General features: G+C 39.7%; 2 protein-coding genes across 2 annotated transcripts; one reads left to right on the top strand and one right to left on the bottom strand.

Annotated features, from left to right (window-relative positions):
- The first annotated feature begins 1,588 nt into the window (after window positions 1–1,588).
- On the top strand, window positions 1,589–9,062 carry LOC105383864 (protein C12orf4 homolog). Its single transcript, XM_038111587.2, has 9 exons — window positions 1,589–1,818; window positions 2,108–2,435; window positions 3,011–3,235; window positions 3,809–3,988; window positions 4,649–4,862; window positions 5,767–5,908; window positions 6,914–7,032; window positions 7,376–7,486; window positions 8,494–9,062. Exons 1-9 carry the CDS (start codon window positions 1,635–1,637, stop codon window positions 8,596–8,598), a joined length of 1,608 nt encoding a protein of 535 aa, XP_037967515.2. The 5' UTR covers window positions 1,589–1,634; the 3' UTR covers window positions 8,599–9,062.
- Window positions 9,058–23,991, bottom strand: LOC105383833 (microtubule-associated protein futsch). Its single transcript, XM_048630533.1, has 14 exons — window positions 23,759–23,991; window positions 22,676–22,845; window positions 22,154–22,310; window positions 20,459–20,587; window positions 19,949–20,005; window positions 19,369–19,788; window positions 18,922–19,073; window positions 18,167–18,259; window positions 14,572–17,861; window positions 13,168–14,479; window positions 13,023–13,089; window positions 12,661–12,759; window positions 10,602–10,686; window positions 9,058–10,479 (listed from the first exon to the last, which is right to left on the bottom strand). Exons 2-13 carry the CDS (start codon window positions 22,841–22,843, stop codon window positions 10,649–10,651), a joined length of 5,982 nt encoding a protein of 1,993 aa, XP_048486490.1. The 5' UTR covers window positions 22,844–22,845; window positions 23,759–23,991; the 3' UTR covers window positions 9,058–10,479; window positions 10,602–10,648.
- Between the last annotated feature and the right edge of the window lie 1,415 nt (window positions 23,992–25,406).

Genomic DNA, 25,406 nt, shown 5'->3' with positions numbered 1-25,406 from the left:
ATAGGATTCTGTAAATACCCTCGGATAAGTTTTAGTTAATTTAAGCTTAAGGTACGTACATAAGTATTTTTCGATCAACTTTAACCTCGCAAAAACATATTTCGTAATATTGCTTAGAACTGTCCAGAAGAACTTTTACACATTTATGTGATATTTATGATTCAAAATCACCCGATCCACTGAATTTCATATTAAAATGTTCCAACTTTTGGAATTACCCTAGTCGGGAAATACAAAAAAATATGAGCTATGGTTTTTAAACTCACAACTTAGTGAACTAAAATGACAATCTTTTGGATGAAAAAACAATCATTTCAATAACTTAACTGATTTCTGTGCGGGTAATTCCGAAAATTCAAAAATGCCGAAATATGCACTTTTTTACTAATTTTACGTTTTAACACGCGCGCTCGGTCCTTGCGCCCTGAGTCAACCCAAGCGAGGTTTTTAAGTTGCCATCAAGGTGAATGGTTCCACAGTTCAAAATATGTCTGCGTTTGGAAGAAATCGCCTCTAATCGGAATCACCCGAAATTCAGCATTAGCCCACTTCAAATAGTTTCTAAGGACCTAAATATAAAAAAAATATTTTGACAGTATAGTGTCATAGCAAGACATACATAGATTTATTTAAGTCGCCCTCAGAAACAGCACACAGTCGCAATGTGTCGTAACGGTTACATAGCTTAATAAAATGTTAAGTTTATTAAGATACTTAACAAAAAATCTGCGTTTAGTACATCACGACATTGGCTAGTCTGATTCGGAATGCGCCTAGAACGGAACGTACTTCGTTCAATACGAGACTAACACCAAACCATACAAATGCCACCAAATTTGAACACAAACTGAATATTCGCATTCGCGAATATCGATATCAGATATTCGCATTCGCATTCGCGAATGTCCAAAAACACATATTCGTTACATCACTAGTAGGTACACTATACAGCACAATGCTCAGGACTACACCGAAGTGACTCGCAAGCGAGATAATTATTGTGTTCAACTACTTATGATAGGGAAGGTCGTTGGTAGGCAAAGTTCGCGAGCCCATATACCTATCAAATGATTAAAGAGTACAAAATGCACCCAGGGTAGGTAGGTAAATAAAATATTCAGAAATATAGACCTTTCACTGAGGAAAAAAAACACTACGTTATATATGAGACCTTTATTAGGGCGATAGGGCGCCCAGTGACAGGATAGGAACAGGCTTGGCTCCCACCCTTTTACCTCCTATTTACCTATACCCACAGTCTCATCCATCGTGATCCCACTAGCCCCATAGACTAGAATATTATAACTGGCCCAGCCCATTGATCGTGGCAAGCGCTAGGACAAGCGAGAGACCGTTAGGCCCCCCGCGCACTAGGCAGCCAGTAAATATATATGGAGATTCGTGGCTGCCTAGTGCGCGGGCTCCTATACAACAACATATGACAATTATGTTTTACTGGCTGCGCAGCCAGGCTGCCTACTGCGCGGTGCGCGGGTGGCCTTATTATTCTGAGGAAAATGCACAGCGTTTTCTGTGATCTTAGGATTGACTAGTCAGTGTCAACTGTCAATAAAAGATTTGACAGTTGTTTGACATTATTTTTTTAGCTGTTTGTTGTTGCGGCGAATTCGGAAATGATCACGGAGGAAAATCCGCAAAATGTTACCAAAACCTTCGAATTCTCTTTCCCGACGTGCACCAACGAGGATGTGCTGTTCAAGCTGCAGGTTCCGGTGCAGATCCCGCACGGGGGCAGCACGCGCGAGCTCGTGCAGCGAGTCATCAACATGTTCAACATTCCCGTCTATTTGGAAGAAGGTAATTGGACTTTTCCGGCATTTCTACCCTCTATTCTTTCAGTTTATTTAGTGGTTGTATCTACGTTACACTGTACCTTAGTGTAGGGCTATTTTTGTTATAAAGAATACATTTTAACGTATACTTAAGCTATTGATAAATGGGCGTTCTTTTATCTAATAAAAGTATAAAATCATGTAGTTGTAAGTCAAATATAAGTGATTCCTTGCAATCAGCTTACCTTATCTACTATTCCATGTAAATGGTAAACAAATAATTAGTACCTAATTACCTCAACAAATAATTTCAGAACTAAATGAGAAGCTAGCAAAATTTGTGTCAGACGAGACCAAAAACTTTCACAATGAGCGTGATGAAAAACTGCTGAACCAGCTGAAAAACAGCGAAATAAATGTGGACAGTATTGTCAAGAACTGGGAGAAGCTTTTCAAGGATAACGTAGTTGAGTATGCGGAGCAGAAGGGAACGTCTGATGAGGAGGTGTTTGGGGCTGCGTACCATAAGCTGGTCCACTCCCCAGCGCTGGAGACCATCCTGCAGGTGGAGAGGACCTACGCCAGGACCGTCGCCGATATGCTGAAGAACCGAGAAGAGGATATCGCTAAGATCACTCAGAGGTGGGTAGTCTGTTGTTTTGTTGCTGATGAGGTAAATCACAAAACAATGAAGTTTTTTCTTGATGTAGGGTAGGATAAAGTAAATGAATTAAAGTGCAAATAATTGTTTTAAAGAAATGTAATATAGTTATAAAATATGAAAACTAGTATTATAAATAAATATAAATAAATATGTGGGGACATCTCACACACGGCCATCCGACCCCAAGCTAGGCAGAACCTGTATTATGGGTGTCGGACAGCTGATATATCTACACAAATACATAGATAGATAGATACTAAATATAAATATCAACACCCAAGACCCGAGTACAAATATTTGCCTTTAAACAAATATCTGCCCCAGCCGGGAATCGAACCCGGGACCTTCGGCTCAGTAGTCAGGGTCACTAACCACTACGCCATTCGGTAGTATTGCAAAGAGTAGAGAGAAGAGAGTTCACTTTGTTAGTTTGGTAGGAACTAGCACACATCAAAATCCCAAATCTCTAAGCCAGTTTTTGATATGACTTACAGTTCTATACTGCTAATCTTATATGTTGTGCACACAAAAAAATACCATTAACACCCCACAGACAAACCGAAGAGATGGAAGAGAAAGTGAAGCTCCTAAACACGTTCACAACGGAAGACGACATCAACGCACTAGCCGCGTCCCACTTCGAGGAACAGAGCATGGTGGAAGGCCGGTGGGGCTCGCAGCTCGATGCGCTGTGGCACGCGCAGAGAGAGGAGTATAGGACCTGGATCATGACCATGGTCGAGGAGTACCAGGGCAGCGAGGCGCTGAATACACCTAGGTGCAGTACAGTTATTTTAATGTGTAATGATTTAGTTCAATGGAACCTTTGAGTTCTAAAGTAAATAAAATTTTAATTCCAGAACACTACCAGTTCTAGTACATGTTGCCTTTTTCTTGTATTAACTAGAGTCTTTTACATAAAAGACTCTTAAAAAGAATCAACTTTAAAATCTTTAAAGGCGGTCTTATCGCTATAAGCGATAAGACCGCCTTTTGTACCCTAGTTAAGTGTCTATGTAAAATTGTTAATCATTTCTTGGTGTACAAATAAAGAGTACTCTATCTATCTATCTTTAAAGTAATTTCCATATACGGCAAATACACTAAATATATTTTTGGAATATTTAAATAGATTAACCTGATTTTTACCAGGTAGGCGAAATATGATTGCCATATTTGGCCTACCCGCTTATTTATCCTATTAACTTAAGGTCCAAAACCAATGAAATATCTTAATTAAAGGGTTGACTGGTAGAAAATGAATATAGCATTAAGTCCAACGTTTGTACACTTAATATTTATATTTGTGCAATAAAGGATTAAATAAATAATTAAATCTACCTCTCCACAGCAACTCCCCGCTAGGCCTGCCCCCCCTGCCCGCGCCGCCCGCGTCCCGCGCCGCGGAGGGCGTCCCACGCCTCGAGGAGTCCTTCACCATCCACCTCGGCTCCCAGCTGAAGCAGACGCACAATCTGAGGATAGTCGCCATGGATGTCATGGACCTGTGTCGTGCTGAGGGGGAGAGCGAGTGAGTATGGGGAGAGAATGTAAGTTATTAACTTAACCCTTACAGTGTAGATACAAAATAGATTAGTAAACTCACAAGCAATGAAAAAACTGGAAAAATTGGATTTTTTTTTTAAACATTTCATTTAAAATTTGAACACAATATAAACGTTTTTAGTTGGTATGAGGAAGCGAAAGAAGTTCGAATTCGAATCGTAACACGTGGAAATCCACAATTTCAGCCTACCCTTCTGGGAGACAGGCTTGATAGATTGATCGAATACTCTCAATAGAAAGAGCCCCTTATCCAAATGGAGAGTAGTTTGTAAAAAAATTAAAGAGATTTTTTTTAATTTATACGATGCTTAAAAACATTTGAATTTGACTTTAATTTGTACACCAAAAAAATATATATAAAAAATTAACAAACGTTATAACTTAATTAGGGTACAAAGTGCGGTCTTTGGAGGTATGGAATTAGAAATATGTATGTATAATATTTTCGTGAGTACGGTCAGCTGCATAAGTAGCTATACACTTTTGTACCTTGTCAAACTACCTAAATGACAAACCCTCAATGTTTGAATATGGCAGTTTGTGATTTTGACATGGTACAAAAGTGTACAGTTACTTATGCAGCTGACTGTACATGTATGTATAACATTGTCCTTCCACCCCACAGCTCATCCGACCTCTCGACCCGCCTGCAAACGGCGCTAGGCCTCTACTCCTCATCCCTAAGCTGCGTGGTCCTCCTCTGCCCCGAGTCTGACCTGGACTCGAGTCCGCTGGGCGAGTCGGGTCTCCTTCAGGAACGGGCGAGGGCGGCCACGGAGTACCACTTCCCGGCACCCGCGGCGCAGTTGCAAGCTGTGGCTGAGAGACTTAGCGCTGAGGTACTGATACTAAAAGCCGGTCGGTGAGCACAGAGAAAATCGGACGTTGACCTTTGCATCTACAACAAATTAAAATCCGTGCCGTCGCCTCTGGCTCTAAGCTTATACTTTCCGCACAAAATTACTTATACTAGATTGAATACGATAATATGTCGATAGGATGACTGAAAACTTCCAGACTAACCCAAATTCATAACTTTCTTTAATTTTAAGAGAGGTTTACATTAAGTTGTTGTGATGTACGAATTTCGACGTAAACAGTTAAATGATGATGGGCACCAATGTATGGAAGCTGGGACCATCACCAATAGAAACGAGTGATACATCGTTGAAAAGGTATTTTTTTGCAGAATATGAATAACGGAAGCGCCAGTCCTGATTTACTGATTCTGTCCAATTAGAATAATCGTACCTTGAAAGTTTTTATATTTTATTTCTGTAATTTTAATGTTTTTGTTATTTTTTCACATTCATTTTTATCTTTTATTACAAAATGATCATCTTTCTTATAATATTATATTTGTTTATTATCATCTCAGTAAATAAAACCAGTTGAAACTAATTTCTTCTATTTTAATAATACGTGTTTACGTGTATTACGCCCTAACTGTCATCAGGAGAGAGAGTGCAATCCCATAGAAATATACTTCCTTCCGACGAATATATTTCATAATGGACAACTTATACGGATTTGTCGTCATAATATTTTTTTGCTGACTTAAAAAGAGCTATCCAACGATGTATGACTCATCTTTATTGGACATAGGTCCCAAAACGCCCATTGTCAATTGTGTGTTTCCAAGTCATTTGTAAGCCTTCTCTAAACTTAAAATTCGGTCTATGAATTTGGTGGTAAGATTGAAACTCTCCTTTTCTAATCCCCCCCTTCCCCCCCCCCCCACAGCTAGACAAGCGCCCCGCCGACGCGTCGCCCGCGCGCCGCCGCCGCCGCCTCCGCGCCGGCGACATCTACGTGACGCGACACAGCAACCTGGCTGAGGTTCATGTGGTGTTCCATTTGGTGGTCGATGATTCGGTGCGGTCTGGTGAGTTAAATGGACTTGCTGGGGTGGGATAGGCCCCGTAAAATACTCGGTTATACCAGCTACCCAATGGTTAGCTCGGGTTACCGCGCGTTGTAGGTTTCCATAATATAAAGTTTTGATTGCGCTTCCCCTGCTATCTGTTGGTCGATGTCAGAACTTTGTGGCTTGACAGGACGCCACAAGTGCGCTGTTTGAGATCGTAGATATGTCGCAGGCATCTGGTTTAATCTCCTGTTTGATTGAACCGCTAGCCCGTTCATTGGATGACGCTACTCAGTTGAATGACTAAAGAACAACTCGTCAAGTGGTTGACTGTAACGTCCAACGTCTTGACTGAACGTTATTCAGCGAAGTCGTTAAATGGGATATAGTATAGCAACTTTGTAATGTCTGGTTAGGATGAACATGACCAGACAAGAGTCAACAAAAATACTATGTTACAAAGCTCTCATCTCACAAATTAACTAAAAAATAACAATAAACGTACCTTGATATTGTACAATATTGTACAATCAACGTTCGGCCTAGTCATACAACTGAATAGCGTCATCCAATGAACGGGCTAGCGGTTCAATCAAACAGGAGATTAAACCAGATGCCTGCGACAGATATAAGTTAATAAAGTTAGGTTATCAGCGTCAGCTATCGCTCTAGGGTTTATCACCTTAGTTAGAGGATAGCGCTCACGTAGTGATTCACCTTGTACAGTTGAGGACTCTATAAGGTCGGGTAAGTGTGCTGTTTGAAGGATCAGATTCAAAAATTCAAATTCAAAAGATTTTCGAAACGCAGAGCCTATGTTTGTTGATTCCGTTAACGAGTAAGCTGTAAATTGCGGATGTGTGCTCAAACTCAAACTCTTGTGACTCGCTCACTATTTAAATTAGGAATCTAATCGGACGCCTAGAAGCACACCTACTTCAGGAAAGCGACGGAGTCATTGTCAGATCTCTTTAGAACACCTAGTTCATCTATAAAACACTAAAGCCTCTTCCTCTCCTGCAGGCGACATAAACTCGCGGCACCCGGTGATCCTCGGGCTGCGCAACATCCTCAAGACGTGCTGCTGCCACGACGTGACCAACATCACGCTGCCGTTGTTGCTGACTCATGAGCTGACTGACGTGAGTACAATAATATATTGGAGGAAAAGGCAAGACTATAAGTTAGTACTGTGGAAGAAATATTTTGGAAGGGTCATTCACACAGAATGTTTGATGGTGATGGGCGCTTACACAACAAAGTCTTGTAATGTTACGTGTGAATGTCTGGTTGAATCTCTTTTTTGATTGAATCACTAGCTTGTTCATTGAATGACGCTATTCAGTTTTATGACTAGGCCGAACGTTGATTGAACCCCAATGGTCACTAAACGCTCAACTAAATAGTTAGCGGATTGTAACATAGCCGTTTGAACAGAGCGGACTTATAAAATAAATAAACCTTATGATGTAAACCTATTTCCAGGAGATGACGGCGGCGTGGTGCGTGCGGCGCGCCGAGCTGGTGCTCAAGTGCGTGAAGGGCTTCATGCTGGAGACGGGCTCGTGGGGCGGCGCCGCGCTGCGCGGGCTACAGGTACTTCTTAACCGACTTCAAACATAGGAGGTTCTCAATTCGTCAGGATCTTTTTTATATGTATGTTCACTAGGGCATGCAATACCGGTAATATTTTCAATACCGGTATTGAGTTCCGGTATTAGAACTCAATACCGGGATCCCGGTATTAATACCGGTATTACACTTCCTTGTTATAAATGGCATATATTTTGTTTGGTCATATAGGGCAAAATACAACAACAAAAAGCCATCAAATTCTGTATTATGTAATATTTTTTACGAGAATTGAGTATTAGAAACAAAAACCGCATGTAACGGTTGAAAACAAGTGCACTTTCATAGTATATAGGAGCAAAAGGCTACCTATATCTTAATCGCATGATTTATAGAATAAAAATGTCCGATTCCGGTATTACTTCAATACCGGTATTGAAAAAAGCGTGGATTTTGTCGAGTATCCCGGTATTACGCAATACCGGTATTGCATGCCCTAATGTTCACCGATTACGCTGCCGTTTATGGACCGATTTTGAAAATTCTGTTCTTTTTTAAAGTTGGTGCCATATTTCTTCAGATTACTTTGTCACCGCACCAACATCAAAAAGAACAATTCCTGCTTAGGTATATTTGTACTGTCACATAAAATTGGTGTAAACCTTAAATTATTTCTTACATTTTAGTGGTTTTTTGAAGTAGGTTTTTAATATTTTTTACATTATTATCTTATGCGATGTCATCGTCATCACGACCCATTACGTGCCCACTGCTGGGGCACGGGTCTCCTTCCAATGAAGGAAGGGTTTTAGGCCTAGTCCACCACGCTGGCCTAGTGCCGGTTGGTGGACCCCAACACAATCCGATTATCCGATCTAAGATGGGACAATCTGAAAACCAGCGCTCTAACGTTGGCCACAACTTACAGCGGATACTGAGATTGTTCTGATTTGCCATTTTCTTCATTCAATCCATTTTTTTTATTTTATTGCATGTTTTTTTGGCAAATAAAGGATTTTTCTTTCTTTCAGGTGGCCGCGCCCCCGCAGCTCGCGCCGCCTGTGTTCCAGTCTCTGGCGAGGCTACTGCCTCAGGTGTTTAGGACGCCGACGCCGTTGAAGCTTAACACTGAATAAGGACCTTATCACACTAACTGTTGACGCAACAATAACGCCGCAACGTAGACGTCATTTTGTATTGTCGTGTACAGACGGCGCCCCCCCCGCTCTTCAATGCGTGACGAGACATTTTTGTGATAATAATGGTGTCAGCTGCGCTGCACGGGTTCGTTATCGACGTAGGTAAACATCACTGTATCGCGATTGGCGATAAATACAACGCTGTGATTGGTTATCGACGTTGACGACAGACTCGTGAAGTCGTGAAGCGGCCGCAGATGTCAGTACCATTCCAGTTATGAAATCAAAGGAAATATAAATTCATGATTATAGTCGGGACTGTTATGTAATTATCTAAATGTAGAGGATATATCTATGTATATTGTAATGTAAGTTATATACCTATGTATAATCAATAATTTATATTTATAATTGAATTTATAACCTATTGATAATGTAAAAAAATAAACAGTAAAATATCATCAAATAGTATTTATTTAAAATGCATATCAACAATATTATATTTAAAACAGCACACTCTTAGATTTTTTTCACGATACATTTTCATAACCTTTTCACTAAGGTATATTTCTATACTATTATCCAATAAAATGTATTGCCATTCAAAAATATAATTGCTAAAAATATGTATTTTTTTCCAAACTCTAATACTAAAGTGTACTTTGATTGTATTCAATACATTTCAAAAGTGTTAAACACGGTTTATAGCAAATATTGTACTTTTACATCCTTTCATAATTATTAATTAAGAATAGCACGTTAGTTTGTGCGATATATTAAAATTAAATCAAAATAATAATAGAAAGAATGCTACAAAAATATTTTTTAACACAGGATATTTTCCTTAACATGTCTGAAAGTCTTGTCTTGTATCATGTCTGTTTTGCAGCATTCTTTATATCTAGCGTCATGTCAAACACATTAAAAACTACAAATAAAACGTTCTACGAATCTAAATTACATAATATCCAGCTAGTCATATTAAAATGTCTATTTATTAAATTCAGGAATAGTACATAACTTAGCACACAAATAAAACTAACAAAATAGAAAGTACCAAACTGAATATTGTAGCGTACATGATTAAAAATTATAACTAAGAGGTAAGTATTGAAGTTATAACAATTTATATCGTCCATCCATCAATATTATACATTATTATCCGCTTCATTTGTGCACACACATGGTGGACGTTCCCTTGCAAATATAATTGAACCTTTACGGCTATTATGAGGCAAATATGAGATTTCTCATATGAAGCATAGGGTTAGAGAAGCATTTATGAAGGTATCTGTTTATATGTAGTAATTTGCAATTGAAATCCTATCCTGTTAAATCTATATCCTGAGTAAAAACCCTGTCTTGATTCGTATATACGAAGTAAGTAGCTTGGTACAGAATTTATATTGAATAGCGGTAACATCATGCTAAAAATAATGAAACTATTTTGAGGTTATGGATTTAGTGGAGGAAAAAAGGTAAATTTTAAGGAAATTCTGGTGATCCAGATAGTACCAGAGAATAGCAATTTGTACGAGGGTTTCGTCGAACAAACACATAGAAATAAATTAAATTGTCATAAAATATGAAGACGCACTAAAAGTTGTAACACAATAGATGTAAAAATGTTATGCTATAAAATTATTTACTAACAATAATAAGTAGTACCAGTACTTCTTACTATCACAAATAGAAAGCGCATAAAATGGGGCATTTTGTACTTTCATTATTATTATAAACATCCTTTAGAGAGCAGCATTAAACACGTATTATAGTAATTTTGTTTTGGTGAACTGTGCCTTGTGCGTGTCTATACAAAGAAATGTCCTAAACTATAATTAAAATATCTAAATAATATATTGAAGTAAACTTCTTGACCTGAAATGAAGAAAAGGATAGTTCACGATCCAAATATTATTGGGAATGATGCAATTTATAAATTATAATTTATACTTTTACACAACAAAAGCCTTGTAATGTTACATTCGTATACCACTCACCTTAAAGGTAATTTGTACTTCATTTAACATTATTTGTTTATTTCTAGTTATCTCCTTTTGCTCCTTGTTGCTTTAGGTGTGACAGCTGAAACAAAAATAATAACATTGTAGGCCTACTGATAAGTTTTGGGGTACAGGAGTTCTCGAGTAGAGGCCCCAAATAGACAACATAGTGTGGGTAGCAATTACGACCTTAAGCCGTTAGTGGCTGGAAGAGGTGGCCCAGGAAACAATTTTATAGCACTCTTTGGAGGGCCAGCCAGTCCTGAGTGGCTGTCACCAAAGATCACCTATCAAGCCCTTTTCAAAGATTCTTAATTGCGATTATACGATAAAGAAACCCTTGGATAACATCCTCCTTTCTCTGTCTGAGGTGACTCGGAAAGGGATCTAACCGCATCATCTCGATCCATTCAGTATTATTTGTATGAAACTCTCTACTGCAACGCACACTGATGGGAATCGTAACGTAATCGCCTCGCCTTGGGATAAGCTCGGGTGAAAAGAGTTACGGTGTCGATCCGACTACGTTACGTTTATGTGTGTTGTGACCTTAACCTCTAGAATGCCGTGTGCCAGATCTGTCCCAACCCCCCTTGTCTGCCTAGTGACAGATCTGTCCCAAGAGCACCTTATCGCGATTTTTGTGATTTTAGTTATTAATAACCATGAAATAGAGTATGATATCACCTGTAATTTATTCAATATGAATGAAACAACCATCGACAACATTCATTGAGTCAAAAACTTCACTTGTTTACTAGTAGCGCGAAATTCAAATTTTGGTATCTTGAACAGTCCTTGTACTCGTGACTGTTGGTAGTAAAATAGTGATTTCGTATGGAAAAAACGTCAAAACGTAAGTAAATACTATGTTTTCTTGTTATTTATTCAATTTTGAAGGTATATTGATAAATCAATAGTATAAAAAAATACAAAAAATCGAGTTTTTATCAATCTAAAATTGTACCGAATTATTGCCTGAAGGGTGCGTAACTTTGTAAACTGTTTTCTAGACTGTTATGTAAAAACATCAATAAATAATTTATTTCATTTATAAAGATAATTTTATTGATAATACATATTTATATCGGTTTATTCAATAAATAGCCAAAATATTAGAGAAAAACAATATTTATCGAGGTGCATCCAAAATTCACACACACACATACGCAAACAAAATGGCCGCCGCTCGTGTATGTACACGAAGTGCGTTGGGTTGTTATACAGCGTGTTTTATTTTTTAGAATCATCGCTCTAGTGAACGTGAAGTTTAGGCTCTTTAGAATGATATCGATGTGTAGATGAGTCTGAGAGGGTGATCACCTGTCCTATTTATATAAATAAATATATGTATTTATATATGTATATATTTACAGTATCATATTTGTTGAAAGTAGGTTAACAAATAAGTAAATATGATTCAGTAAGTAACTTACGTTTATGTTTTTATAATTTAGTATGCTAAAATACGAAACATTATAAAAATATTATGATTCTTGTTTTATTTCATCAAAAGTGAACACCCTTGATTTGGGACAGATCTGTCACACGGCGCACTGGAGCAAGCTCTTGTCACGCACACATGCACATGTACAGAAAATGAAGTCTTTTGAAATAAAGCAAATTATAGTCAGTTTTCAAAATATCAATTATGAATCTATTTCCTCTAGAGTTTATACTTTATTGATATCAGTTGATAGCTATATAATCTCTTCAAGTAATTAGTATAAAAAAATCTGGTTTCAAACTGAAATTATATTGAAATAGAGGTATTTTTCTGTGATGGGTGCAGTTTCGAGTAAAAATCTGTAATCAATGACCTATAGAAATCAAATAAAACTATTATAACCAATAAAATTCATTGTAACACGTTCATTAGTTATCTGACATTAAATTACAATTGATACATTATTGAGTACCAAACAATAATACCCAAATATTCATATAAATGTGATTCCCGCGCGGGCGCTCTCTACTGTCAAAAAGCGCCGGCAGACGGCAGTTACATGTGTGCGCGGCTGTTCGGCATACCGAAGGTTAATATAATAAAACATACCTTTGGGTTGTGTTTTCAGCCGCCGCGCGGGCCGCGCCGGGCTCGCAGTCTTGTCCTCAACAGTCTTACGGGTTTTCCTCACTGGTTCCTTTTTGGATGCTGAAATGGTAAAGGTTATAAGTAAAACGACCAATATTAAAAGGATCATGATAGTATAGTACAGGCAGAACATTTTTATGTACCTTGTCAAAGTATACACACACAGACAGACACATTCAGAGATATATGTATCATTTATCTCGGTATCAATTAAGAAACCGTATAAAGTTAATTTTAGACTGAGTACAACTTTATGTATCTGACTGTAAATTCAACATGCAATATTGTGAGTATTATTTAAGACAAGGCAAAAGAAGTCATACCTTTTGCTGGGGATTTTGGAGGATCACTTTTTCGCTTGCGACCCTTAGGTGATGTCTCTACAACAGCCTGAAAAAATAAATAATCGTCAGAAAATATTTACATTTATATCAAATGCTATTCAATTCAGGTAATTACAATGTTTACCTTCTTTCCCCTAGCAGGTTTGCTTTCTTCCTGAGTTTTCTGTGCACCTCTAGTCTTCTTCTCTATAACCTCTACCACTTTCTTTTCAGCTCTAGAAGATTTACTTGTAACCACACTCTTCCCTTCTGCTTTACTTCTGTTTATTTCAATTTTACTATCCTTTACCACTGACGTTTTTAGTTTACCACTTTGAGTCTTAACTTCGGTAGTTTCAGTCACTGTTTTACGACCACGAGTAGCTTTTTTAGTTTCGATAACTTCCACAGATTTCTTGGCAGTTTTGGCTGGGACTACGTTTTCAGTGGCGGTCGCTTTCCGCTTGCGTCCTTTAGTTATGTTGGCATCAGAATCATTTATGGCTACTGCACTGCGCCCTCTTTTTGGCTTGGCTTCTACTTCAGGTTTTTCAGCTTGTGTTTTTCTTCCTCTAGTGGTTTTCTTCTCTTGAGGGGACACTGATTCGTCTGAAACTTTTGCGTTTCGGCCTCTTTTCGGAGGTTCAGCTACTTTAGCAGGTTCCGCCTTTTCACTCACTTTTCTTCCCCTTCTAGTCTTTTCAACTGGGGCTTCTATTAGTGATTCAGTCTTTTTGGTGCCTCTTCCTCTTTTTGGTTCAACTACTTCTTCTGAATTTTGTTTCTCAGTCGTCTTTCGCCCTCTCTTTGGCTTGGGCACCTCAATAGATTCCTCTGCTGCTTTCCCTCTGGTCTTAGAAGCTTTAGGCTTCATTTGAGGTGATGGTTTGGTTATTACCACATTCGATCCTTTAGGTCTGCCTCTAGATTTTGGTGTGGCCGGTTTTTCTTCTACTGCTTTGCCTCGTCCTCTAGTCTTCTTTGGGCTGGGCTGAGGTGTAACCTTTTTAGGGCTGGCTTTGACTGCAGCTTTCTTGGTGACTTTTTTGGTTTGAGCTTTCGGTGATGCGACTTTTTTGGGACTTGGCAACACAATCTTGGTTACTTCTTGAATAGCATTTCTTCTGCCCTTGCGAGTTGGTTTAGGACTAGCCGGGTTTACAGCCGGACTCAAAATAGGCGACTTCTTAATTATAACTAGAGACGACCTGCGTTTTTTCGTGTTAGTTACTTTTGCATTATCTACAGTCTTCCTCCCTCTTGTTGTTCTAGCCTCTTTAACTGGACTTGACTTTTTAGTTTTAGGACTAACTTTGGCTTTTGAAGTCCTAGTGTTTTTCTTTGGTGGTGATTGTGGTTTTGGAGTATCTTTGTGTGATTCTTGTTTTGACATAGATTTCTTCTGCTTGGGTGTAGCTGGTTTAGTTTTGGGAGAAGCCGGTGCTTGTCGTGTAGTCCTAAAAAAGATAATACAATCGTTTACAAAACAAAAATGAAATTTAAATATCGTTCTAACATTCTACAGTATTGTATCAACATTGTCACTTACCTCACTGTCAGATCTGCATCCCTAGTCTTGTCAGCAACGATGGGCGAAACTCGACCTAAAGCCGAGGCGTCAGCGGTCATATTCCACTGTCCCTTCACCGGAGTCGAGTGTACCAAGGCACGTTTCTTGATCGGCAGTATCGCTTTACTATCATTAGCGCTCTTCTCTAAAGACGCTTCAACAAATGACCTCTTTTTGATAGGCAAGGTATGAGCACCGTAGGTTTCTGAAGCTGATCTTCTGTTTGGAATATCAGGGATGCTTTTTATCAGGGTGCTTGTTCGTACTCTGGACGTGCGGATAGGTACATTGCCTTCAACGGTGTCAGTCAATAGATTTTGTAACTCCCTTGTAGCATTTTTGGAAGCGTTGTTGGATTTACTCAGTGATTTTCGGCTCTTCGATCCCGTGGAGGACGCGGAAACATTGGATTTTCGACCTTTGGGTGCCGGAATAGAGTCGTGTTTGCTAACTCTCTTCTGCAACTCGTTCTCTAGCCATTCTTCAACGTTATTGGTTATCAAGTCAAATGACACGTTTAATGACTTGGCCGCGCGCCTCTTCTGAGCTTTTTCGGCTGATTTCGATGAAAAGCTCTTAGCGTAAGTTGATTTCAGTGCCGGTTTACCGAGAAGTTTGTCGAACAGAACTTCAGAGTTTGATGCGTTTCTTTCAGATTCGAAGGAATTGTCAAAAAGGGCTTCAACGCCACTTAAATTAGTGAGTCCATCGCCAGACTTTTCTCTTCTAAATAGCTTTTTCACGCCTCTCACGTCATCTAGATTATTTTTAGGCGATCGTCGGGTCAAAGTCTTCTTAACCCCTGAAACGTTTCGCAAGTCATTCTTAGGGCTTTTGCCCTTATACATCTGTTTCACCCCTCTAACATCTGTCAAGTCATTTGCAGATTTGCGTCCCTTCTTCTGATGTTGGAACAAAGATTTCACTCCTCTCACATTAGACAGGCTGTTCCTTGGGGACTTTTGTGCAAACATATCTTTGACGCCAGCCACGTTGGTTAAATCATTCTTGATGGATTTTCTGGTTCTGGGAGTTTTTAATAGAGCCTTCACTCCCTTAATGTTAGTCAAATCGTTTTGAGGCGTGTTCTTCCTGAATAATCTCTTAATGCCTGTCAGATTAGGACTATTTTCCGGTGTATTCAGTGGGCTAACAAATTCTTCAGGCGCCACTGCGACCGTATGGTCAGAGAATGATACATCTGGTGTCCTTCCCAATGCAATAGTGTTCCTAGTTCTCTTCTTACCAGATTTCACCTCCAAAGAATGCTTTCTAGAGAACTCTGTCATACTCTGAGATAGCTTTCGTTTGACTGGACTGCTGAATAACTGCTTCACAATATCAGAGTCATTTAGATTGTCAATGATGGATCGTTTCGACTGTGGCTTCTTGGCTGTCGAATGCTTTTCTTTGACTGCCTCTTGGACTAATTTCACAGTGCTCTTGGGTGTGATAGTGTCATCATTGGAAGGTTGTAGAGCCCCTTCGTCAGTTTTGTCAGACATGTTAGAGGAATCCTTACTAATCCGAATGAGGGATTTCCTGCCAGCTCCCAAGTTTAGCGACTTAGATTTAATGCCCGATCTACCTCTTCTTGGCTCAGATCTGAGAGCACCAATCGTCTTTCTTTTCAGGTTCTGGGATGGTCGGCCGCGTCTGTTCGAAGCTTGAGAGACAAACGATGATTGGCTGGAATCCAACAGGCTCTTGATGCTAAGTACGGGGGTGCTAGCAGTTTCAGGACTGTGAGCGTTTTCAGGAGTATGTAAGCCGGACTCTAGTGGACTTTCAGGCAATGTTATCGTAGCAGAAGCAGATTTTCGCGAACCACGACGGGACTTATTAGATTGTGGAGAGGCAAGGTTTAACGACATAGGAGTGGATTTTCTAGACGATTTAGCGCTTCTAGGCGAAATAGGTGTCGATACTCTTGGTGATTTATTCCGTGGCGATATAGGAGTAGAAACTCTAGGCGACTTGGCAGCCCTAGGCGATATGGGTGTGGATACTCTAGGCGACTTTCCAGCTCTAGGCGATACGGGAGTGGACACTCTAGGCGACTTGGCACCCCTAGGCGATATAGGAGTAGACACTCTAGGGGATCTTGGGCTGGAAACAGCAGACGATCGCGCGCTGCCCTTAGGTGAATCCGTAAGTGAAATATTGAGCGACTTTCTGGACATCCGAGAAACGCTCTTAGATGTCTTCGGGGAATCATCATCAGCTGATAGTAGCAAAAGGTCAGTTTCATTCACAGTGCGGCGGGACGACCTGGATATTCTTGTGCTATTAATCGATATAGGTCTTTTAGCGTTTTCAGGGGTCGATAAAGAGGACGATCTCTTTGATACCACACTGCTTTTCCTGTCAGGGGTCGTCAGCGACTTAGATCTTCTCGTGGAAACGCTGTCATTGATCGTTTCCGAACTAATTTTGATTGGCGAGCTCTTCCGACTGGACCTGCCAGATCTGTTGACGATGTTCTTAGTTTTTCCTACATAGGGAGTACTGGAGCCAAGTAAACTGGCATCGATGGTCGATCTAGTTTTCCTGGCGCTAGTCTGTGGAGTCCCGAATGTCAGACTGTGTGACGTCACAGAGCCATACTCGGAAGATTGAGAGTCGTTCGATTCGATCGAAACCAAATCGACAATCGAATACGACTCCATATTGCGTCGCGGCGACCGCGGGCTTAATGTCTTAGTTCTGTTCTCTACAATCGTACTTCCGTCCGACATAGATTTGGTGGTCCTCTGTGAGTATCTCGAGTTGTTTTTCTTGCCGCTTTCCAGCACTTTTTGTACCATCAAGCTGCCGCGCAAAGATTTCCTCGCATTAGGCGATTCGGGGGTCAATGTGCTCTTTTCGTAGGTCGACTCAGCCTGTGTTGGCGTTCCGACAATACTTCCTAGAATCTTGCTGCTTCTAGAATGCAGCGACCGTCTGGGAGACGGTGAATTAGGCTGCGAAGTATCAGAATAATGCAACGTCAGTTCACTATCCGAAACACTCGAGTCCGATTCGAAAGACTTTCCTTTAGTTGTGTTGGATACTATCAAGACATCATTGGAGTCTGAATAGCTTTCCAAGTTGCTCAGATCGAAGTGTATCTTGGAGTCTGTTTTCCTGCTGGCTCTAGCGGGGTCTTTGAGGGCGGACTTCCTCGGGCTGGGCAGTGCGGGGGAGGCTGCGGGGCTCTTCCCCGGGGTGCTCACACTGCGGGTCGATCTCGACTGACGGTCTGAGTCTGATATTTCTAGTATTGTAGCCTAGAACAAATAGGAAATTATGTAATGGGGCCATGGTAATTAATTTATTGTTTTGTGCTATGTTCTTCTTTTAATTTGTTACATAATGTATCTACCCTTATATACCGATATACTAAGAGCACACTAAAAGCTGGGTTAAAAGTTGGATAGTAAGAAAAGCTCTGACTAAAATACTAAACCAACATGACACTACATCACCAACTCGGAAATCTAGTACATAAAACTTTAAATCGGGCAGGGGCACACTGTGAGGGAACGAGCCTATGTGTTTGTGGATGACCTATTTTTGAATAAACAACACTTACAGATTGGTTGCCGGCGCTTCTGCTGCGGCGGCCGGAGCTGCTGGCGAGTGACCGGTCCCGCTTGCCCGGAGTGATCTTCGGAGTCATCGATATCTGGTGGAAGATGCAGACAGTTTGTTGTTTTGTATTAAATTTTTTTGGGATGTTTTGGTAAGAACGACTGAGCAACTTCGTGCTATTTTATAGTCCATAATGGGCTATCAAAGCAGTCGCATTGAAATCGGTAGGTATATTATCTACTTATAAGGTCTATCGTTATTCACACACAAAACAATTGCATTGTTTTGTATGCAATGTATTTGTGCAATATTAAATAAAATTACAATCCTCTTTATATGCAACAAAACAGAATAATACAATAATGTTATACCTAAAAATAAGAACAGTACAACAAAGCGGCCTTATTGCTTATAGCAATCTCTTTCAGACAACTTTTCGATGGAGAGTTACAAAAAAATCTAAAATAGGATTAGAGGTAGCTGTGGTGCAAGTGTATAATACACTACTTATCCTAACTAATATTATAAATGCGAAAGTAACTGTGTCTGTCTGTCTGTCTGTCTGTTACTCTTTCACGCCAAAACTACTGAACGGATTTGAATGAAATTTGGTATACATACGGTCTAGACCCTGGGAAAGAACATAGGCTACTTTTTATCCCGGAATTCCCACGGGAAAACTTTTTAAGGCGAAGCGAAGCGCGCGGGGACAGCTAGTACTAAATATTTCTTATCTTTTCTTTCTCTCACACTTACCTTAGAAGGCCTGCCCGGCTTCCGTCCACTGGGCGGGGTCTTGCCCTTGGTCTCGGCGGGGGCGGGGGCGGGGACGCGCTGCGGGGGGCTGATGATGCGAGTCTTGGACGAGTGGCCCGCCATCAGCATGAGCGCCGCTTGCTTGGTGTGGTCTGGGGATTATGTTTTCATTGTAAGTCCAAAATTGGGCGTTGCTGGATAAGCCCCAACATTCAATTAAACACACACATAAAATATGAGAGTACTGCTCTCTTTAATTCTCAAGATTTTTTAGAAGATGAGAATACCTGTAAATAAAACAGCATCGCATGGAGTAGCCGAAGTATATCTTGATAAGTGTTCAATTACTTTATTTTAATCAAGGGTATTACAAAAATAAATAATAACTGGGGGTTTTCAGTAAAATACACGAGTTTTTTGTTTAGCAATAAACAAATCTACACTCACCAATAGTAGAAGGAGCCTGTATCTTCGCCACTTTAGCGACGGGAGTCTTGCGCTGCGCCTGCGCAACATATTTGATATTCGGAGTCATCGCCTTCCTCAGCACCACCGTTCTAAGCGGAGTCGCTCTTTTGGCCGACATTACCGCCCTTCTAGGCGACAAAACTGCCGGTTTAGTCACTTTTGGCGTCACTGTTACACTTTTTCTGGGGCTAGATTTTCTAGACTCAATCCATAGGGTGGCTTTAGTGGTGTTCTGTAGGTCTGCCTTTGGGCTGATTCTGGGAGATGCTGTCTTGCGTTTGGACTTTTCTTCTGTTTTCTCGTTGTCTTGTTTTGGTGTTTCCGGCTTGGAGTTTCTTTGTCTCTTGTTTGTTTGTGCGTACGGCCGGTGCGGCTTTACTAGCAGACGCGGGTTCGTATCTGAAGTTAAATGAGATAGAATATTAAATTCATAGAGAAATTAAAGTAAATTGATAGTGAGGATGTTGTAAACTAAGGCGTATTGAAGATGTTATAGGTATTATGGACATGTGAATACTTTTTATTGGTAAATTCGATAAAATTCATTAAATGAACTCACCTAGGTCATGAGTGTCTCGTCGCTGTGGCTGCACGATGGCCACTTGTTTCGCAGCTCCTATAACAGAATGACAATGAACTATTAAACAGCCTCCTCAGAGATGTGTAGATAACGTTTGCTATGTAGCTGGTACTGATTTTATAATTTAACCAGAGGACACAGCGTTGTTTGTGGTGCTGGTAAACTTAGGAGAAGCTGTACTAGTGGTAGTGTGCATAAAGATGCCAACCAGTGGCTGGCAATGACGACATTCCTCCAACTAACAATATGGTCTGCCATTTATACAAAAAATTATGTTCCTGCGAGCTTCGCATCTCGGGGGATAAAAAGTAGCCTATGTGTTTGGTAAACAATATAATTTAACTGTAAATGTTTACCTAAATCTTATTTGCGCGAAAGACCTGAGCAATGAGAACTTTCGCTTTTATAATACACTCTGACATACGGCACATGAAACTTTTTCATTTTTCGTGAGTGTAAATTTACCGGTCTTGGATATAACTAACTGACCTGGCATAGAAGCACGATGATTCAGCTCCAGCATGAGATGCACGGCGGGGTCGAGGCGCCGCTGCGGCCCGTCGCTGGCTCGCTTGCGGCCCCGGCCCCTAGGCCGCCCGGCGCGGCGCAGTGGCAGCTCTGTGGGGAGGGTGGTGCTGTTAGTTGTAGTGTGCAGGTTGAGTGTGGATTAGGGCATGCAATACCGGTAATATTTTCAATACCGGTATTGAGTTCCGGTATTAGAACTCAATACCGGGATCCCGGTATTAATACCGGTATTAGACTTCCTTGTTATAAATGACATATATTTTGTTTAAAGGTCGTATCGGGCAAAATACAACAAGAAAAAGCAATCAAATCCTGTATCAAGTCATATTTTTTACGACAATTGAGTATTAGAATTAAAATTTTAGAATGCATGGACAACTAGTAGGTTTTTAAAGGCCAAAAACCGCATGTAACGGTTGAAATCAAGTGCACTATCATAGTATATAGGAGCACAAGGCTAACTATATCTTAATCGTTTGTTTTATAGGCTAAAAAATGACCGATTCCGGTATTACTTCAATACCGGTATTAACTTTCAATACCGGTATTGAAAAAAGCGTGGATTACCGGTATTGGTAATACCGGGATCCCGGTATTACCAATACCGGTATTGCGGTATTGCATGCCCTAGTGTGGATGGTGGAGTCATCAGAGAATGGTGGTGTATTAGTAGGTCTGTATAACTCACTAGGCTCCAAAAAATGCTAACAAACCAGTTTTTAGGGTTCCGTAGCCAAAATGGCAAAAACGGAACCCTTATAGTTTCGTCATGTCCGTCTGTCCGTCTGTCACAGCCGATTTACTCGGAAACTATAAGTACTACAGTGATGAAATTTGATGGGAATATGTGTTGTATGAACCGCTACAAAAATATGACACTAAATAGTAAAAAAAAGAATTGGGGGTGGGGCCCCCCATACATGTAACTGAGGGATGAAATTTTTTTTTTCGATGTACATACCCGTGTGGGGTATCAATGGAAAGGTCTTTTAAAATGATATAAAGTTTTCTAAAAAACATTTTTCTTAAAGTGAACGGTTTTTGAGATATCAGCTCTCAAAGTCGTAAAAAGTATGTCCCCCCCCCTCTATTTTTATAACTACGGGGTATAAAATTCTAAAAAAAATAGAGGTGATGCATGCTAATTAACTCTTTCAACGATTTTTGGTTTGATCAAAGTATCTCTTATAGTTTTTGAGATAGGTTGATTTAACTGTAATTTTGATTTGCTGCTACGGAACCCTTTGTGCGCGAGCCCGACTCGCACTTGGCCGCTTTTTTAAGAATATTATTGCTTTATATTGTTCCATAGCGAACATTCAATCACTCGGTATTTACGGTTCTGTTATAACTATGAATGCACCATTACTTTTTTTTTCTTATTTAATGGCCACTTGCGATCGGTCCTGAGACCATAAGCAGGTATTTTCTGTGTGCGTCAAACAACGGACATACCATTACTTGATGAAACCAAAGCTTTGCACAGCCATGGCAACTTCTTATTATGTTGGCTGTTCAAAACTAGTCTAAGGTTTGGAGAAATCACCATCAATCAGCACCATGGAGAAATCACTAGGCGGTCATGTTACCTAGGATGCATCTGACACATAAAAGAAATATGAGGCTCCTTTCTTACACACTAACAGTACAACTCACCAGGCTGCTGTGCCACCCTGGTGGCGGCGGGCTGGTCGTACTCCCAGCGCAGGCTGCGCCCGCCCAGCGTGATGGTGTCCCCGTGCTGCAGGGCGGCCACGCTGACCGGCCGCCCGTTCACGAGGGTCTCTCCGTGGGACACGTTGCGGACTATTGTCTGTGGAGAGACGGTTGTTGGGTGAGCTATGTAGCGAAGATGAAGGAAGTTGGAACTACTTTGTCTAATGTAAAGATGGGTGTAAAGTCAACAGATAGATGTAAAACTGTGTTGTGTCTACATATTTTACTTATATTTTCAATGAGGTTATTTGTTACATACACACATTTAGTAGATGACGATTAGTAGTTGATTCTGAGTAAATGAAAGAGCTATTTTATTATTCAATATTAAAATACTCCCCAATTTGCAAAGGGCCCTTTGATAATGGAATATACAGTAAGTATACAAATATTTCCTCTTTATATCATTGATATTTATAAGGTCCTTGATTACTGATAGTTTACACTAAAAAACCTTCTTACCTGATTAGACCTGACCACAACAGTGGCATGATGTTCACTAACAGTAGGCAGCAGCAGGCGGATGTCGCAGGCGGGGTCGCTGCCGAGGGTCACCAGCCCGTCCGGCAGCGAGTACCGCTTCACATCCCGCCCCGCCCGGTCTAGCACCACCAGGCGACCACCAGACATGGCTGTGGGGTGGAAATACATGGATATAATTTGGACAAGTTCAGAAGAGAATGGCAAGCTATGTGAGAATATCAACATATTCATATTATATTAATAATATTCTAATTTGTTTTTGCATACTGATTTAATCAGGCTGCATACACATAATGTTGGTTCTAATATTAGACCTAAGCCACTTTTTTATGTAGGTAAGTACTGTTTAAAGCTGTTTTTTTCATTAACTGGGTTTGACTACACAAGACTGTTATTGTATGAAGTAAAGCACTTTGGGGAAGCAAAAGTATAATGTCAGGATTGTGGCAGTGGAGATGTATAGCCTCTGCCTACTGCTTTGGGAGAATGTATGTATGGTGCCTTGTATGGTACCTTTTTTAAAGTTAACAGTTTCAGGTAAACTAGAAATCTCTAGTGGAAACAGCATGTTGATGGTTTATTGGAAATATGATGGAATGCTGTAGACTGTTTTAAATTATAAATAGGCATAAACATCGAAGTTTCTTCTTCGATGGGTAAATTAATGTTTTCTTATAAATTAGTTTTGCATGATTGTCATTTTATCCAATTTTGACAGATTAAACTCTGTTGAATGATGTTGCTTGTAATAGCAAATGTCCAGTGAAATTATTACTAAAATAAAGTCATCCTAAATCCAACACAAGCCAATAATATTGTTTACAAATTTAGCATCAGTTTCCCGCCAAGTCGCATTCAATAACATTTTCACTATTTAGGCGAGCTACGGAATAAATTAAGCATGCAAATTCACTGTACCTATCAATATCTAAAGCATATCACTGTAAAAGATAAACATTAACGTCTGCTCAATAAAAAATATCAACAAAACAAGTCTAGCGATGGCTTGGCTCAAGCAAAAGCATCGCAAACAAACCAAACGAATCCATTTCCCATACATACCGATTTGTCAATATTTTTCGTGATCTAGTAATCCGTTAGACATATTATTCACTAAGATGAATACACAATGAATTGATTGTCTACGCTAACAAAAAACAACACGCAATATTTTAGTAATTATCCACAAAAATAAAAATTCACGACACACGCCACACAACGACCGAATCCAAACAAAAAGATGGCGTCGGCCCGCGCTTGCGCGCGTCCGTTTCCGACGCTTAGATATAATCTGTGGCCCTACGTTTCAAAATCAACGTACCTTACCAGTACAGTGGCCAGTAGCTAGTGGCATTGGCAGTGGTGAGGGAAATATCGGATAGAATAGTTAGGTGCTCAACTTAGAGTAAGAACAAGAAACATAAGTATCTATCCTCAAAGGGGAAGTACCTCAAGAAAGTCAATATTAAACGCAGATAACTTATTTATTTGTAGGCTGACTTTCAGGTTTTGAACTTTCAGCGTCGACCTATATCGCCAAAAAGTTCTTACATAGTCCGCTCTATCCTCACATTGATATTTTGGGAATAATAGGGGAGGAGGAGGACAAGAACAGCGCCAAATCACCGTGAATCCCGGAATCACAGATTATAACTCGGTACAATTTTTTAGCTGTCATGCGTCATATTTTTGTTAATTTGTCATCATAGAGAAAAGAACACTACGTTTTAAGAGATGGGAGTACAAGGAAAAAAAAGAAAAAAATACTTGTATTATTTTTTTTTATTCACGCGTACTAACAGAGGGTACCAACAAAACAAAAATTATGACGTACAAAACTGCCAATATAGCCCCGCTGAAATAGTGATGTGCTTCTTATGGATATTTTTTATCGATAACTAGTAAAAAAAAAAGTGCGAGTGTATGTATTACTTTAATTTCAGTTTTACACAATAGGATTTCAGTGTTACACAATGACATCAACGTTAAGTCTCGGTTCAACGTTATGTTATGTTCCTATTTGAACACAAAAATATAATCCATAAAATAAACTCGAGATTTTCCGTTGACGTAAGAACTATGATATAATGTTGAAATAAAATAAAAGTGGAAAAATATAATTATATTTATTTATTATAAAATAAAGTGTCTGCAGTAAGTCCCACACATGGAATAGTTTTTTTTTTCAATTGTGTTCTTAAAATGTTGTGGTAGAAAATGATTGCCACAAATTCGTTTAAGTTGATGTAGCTTTTCAATAGGCACATAAACCAGATCCTCCTTACCGGTCATCTTAACCCACTGTTTACATCTGCAAACAACATTTTTATAATTATTATTAAACAATTAAATATTATTGAAGTAGGTATAATAAAAGTCACTGGTAATTTTTGTATGGAGATCCGAATTTGCTAATTTCCAAAACTAGTAGACAAAAGTTGTTCTGATTGATGAGCTGTGCGTACTAATGATAAGTAAAAATATCGATATCGATAAAAAAAAACATTCATGCACTATTGTTGGTTGTGCTCCAGTTATTTTATTAGACTTTAACTTTTTTATACATATAAATAATCTAAATCCTACGCTTTAGCCTTTAATTGTAGCTTAGCGTTTGTGGACTATGAGAAAGCCTTTGATTCTATTGAGCTCTGGGCGATGCTTCAATCCCTTCAGCGGTGCCATATAGACTATCGCTATATCGAGGTGT

This window comes from Plutella xylostella, chromosome 26 (genome assembly GCF_932276165.1).
Source record: "Plutella xylostella chromosome 26, ilPluXylo3.1, whole genome shotgun sequence".
NCBI lineage: Eukaryota > Metazoa > Arthropoda > Insecta > Lepidoptera > Plutellidae > Plutella > Plutella xylostella.
This window is presented reverse-complemented; position numbering and strand designations above follow the sequence as displayed.

Coding starts and splice junctions, on each gene's coding strand:
- LOC105383864 (XM_038111587.2), top strand. CDS start 1,635: ATGATCACGGAGGAAAATCCGCAAAATGTTACCAAAACCTTCGAATTC. Junction 2,436..3,010: donor ATCGCTAAGATCACTCAGAG/GTGGGTAGTCTG, acceptor AACACCCCACAG/ACAAACCGAAGAGATGGAAG. Junction 7,033..7,375: donor TGACTCATGAGCTGACTGAC/GTGAGTACAATA, acceptor ACCTATTTCCAG/GAGATGACGGCGGCGTGGTG.
- LOC105383833 (XM_048630533.1), bottom strand. CDS start 22,843: ATGTCTGGTGGTCGCCTGGTGGTGCTAGACCGGGCGGGGCGGGATGTG. Junction 19,074..19,368: donor ACAGGCTCCTTCTACTATTG/GTGAGTGTAGAT, acceptor CATAATCCCCAG/ACCACACCAAGCAAGCGGCG. Junction 18,260..18,921: donor AGCCGGGCAGGCCTTCTAAG/GTAAGTGTGAGA, acceptor ATCTTCCACCAG/ATATCGATGACTCCGAAGAT.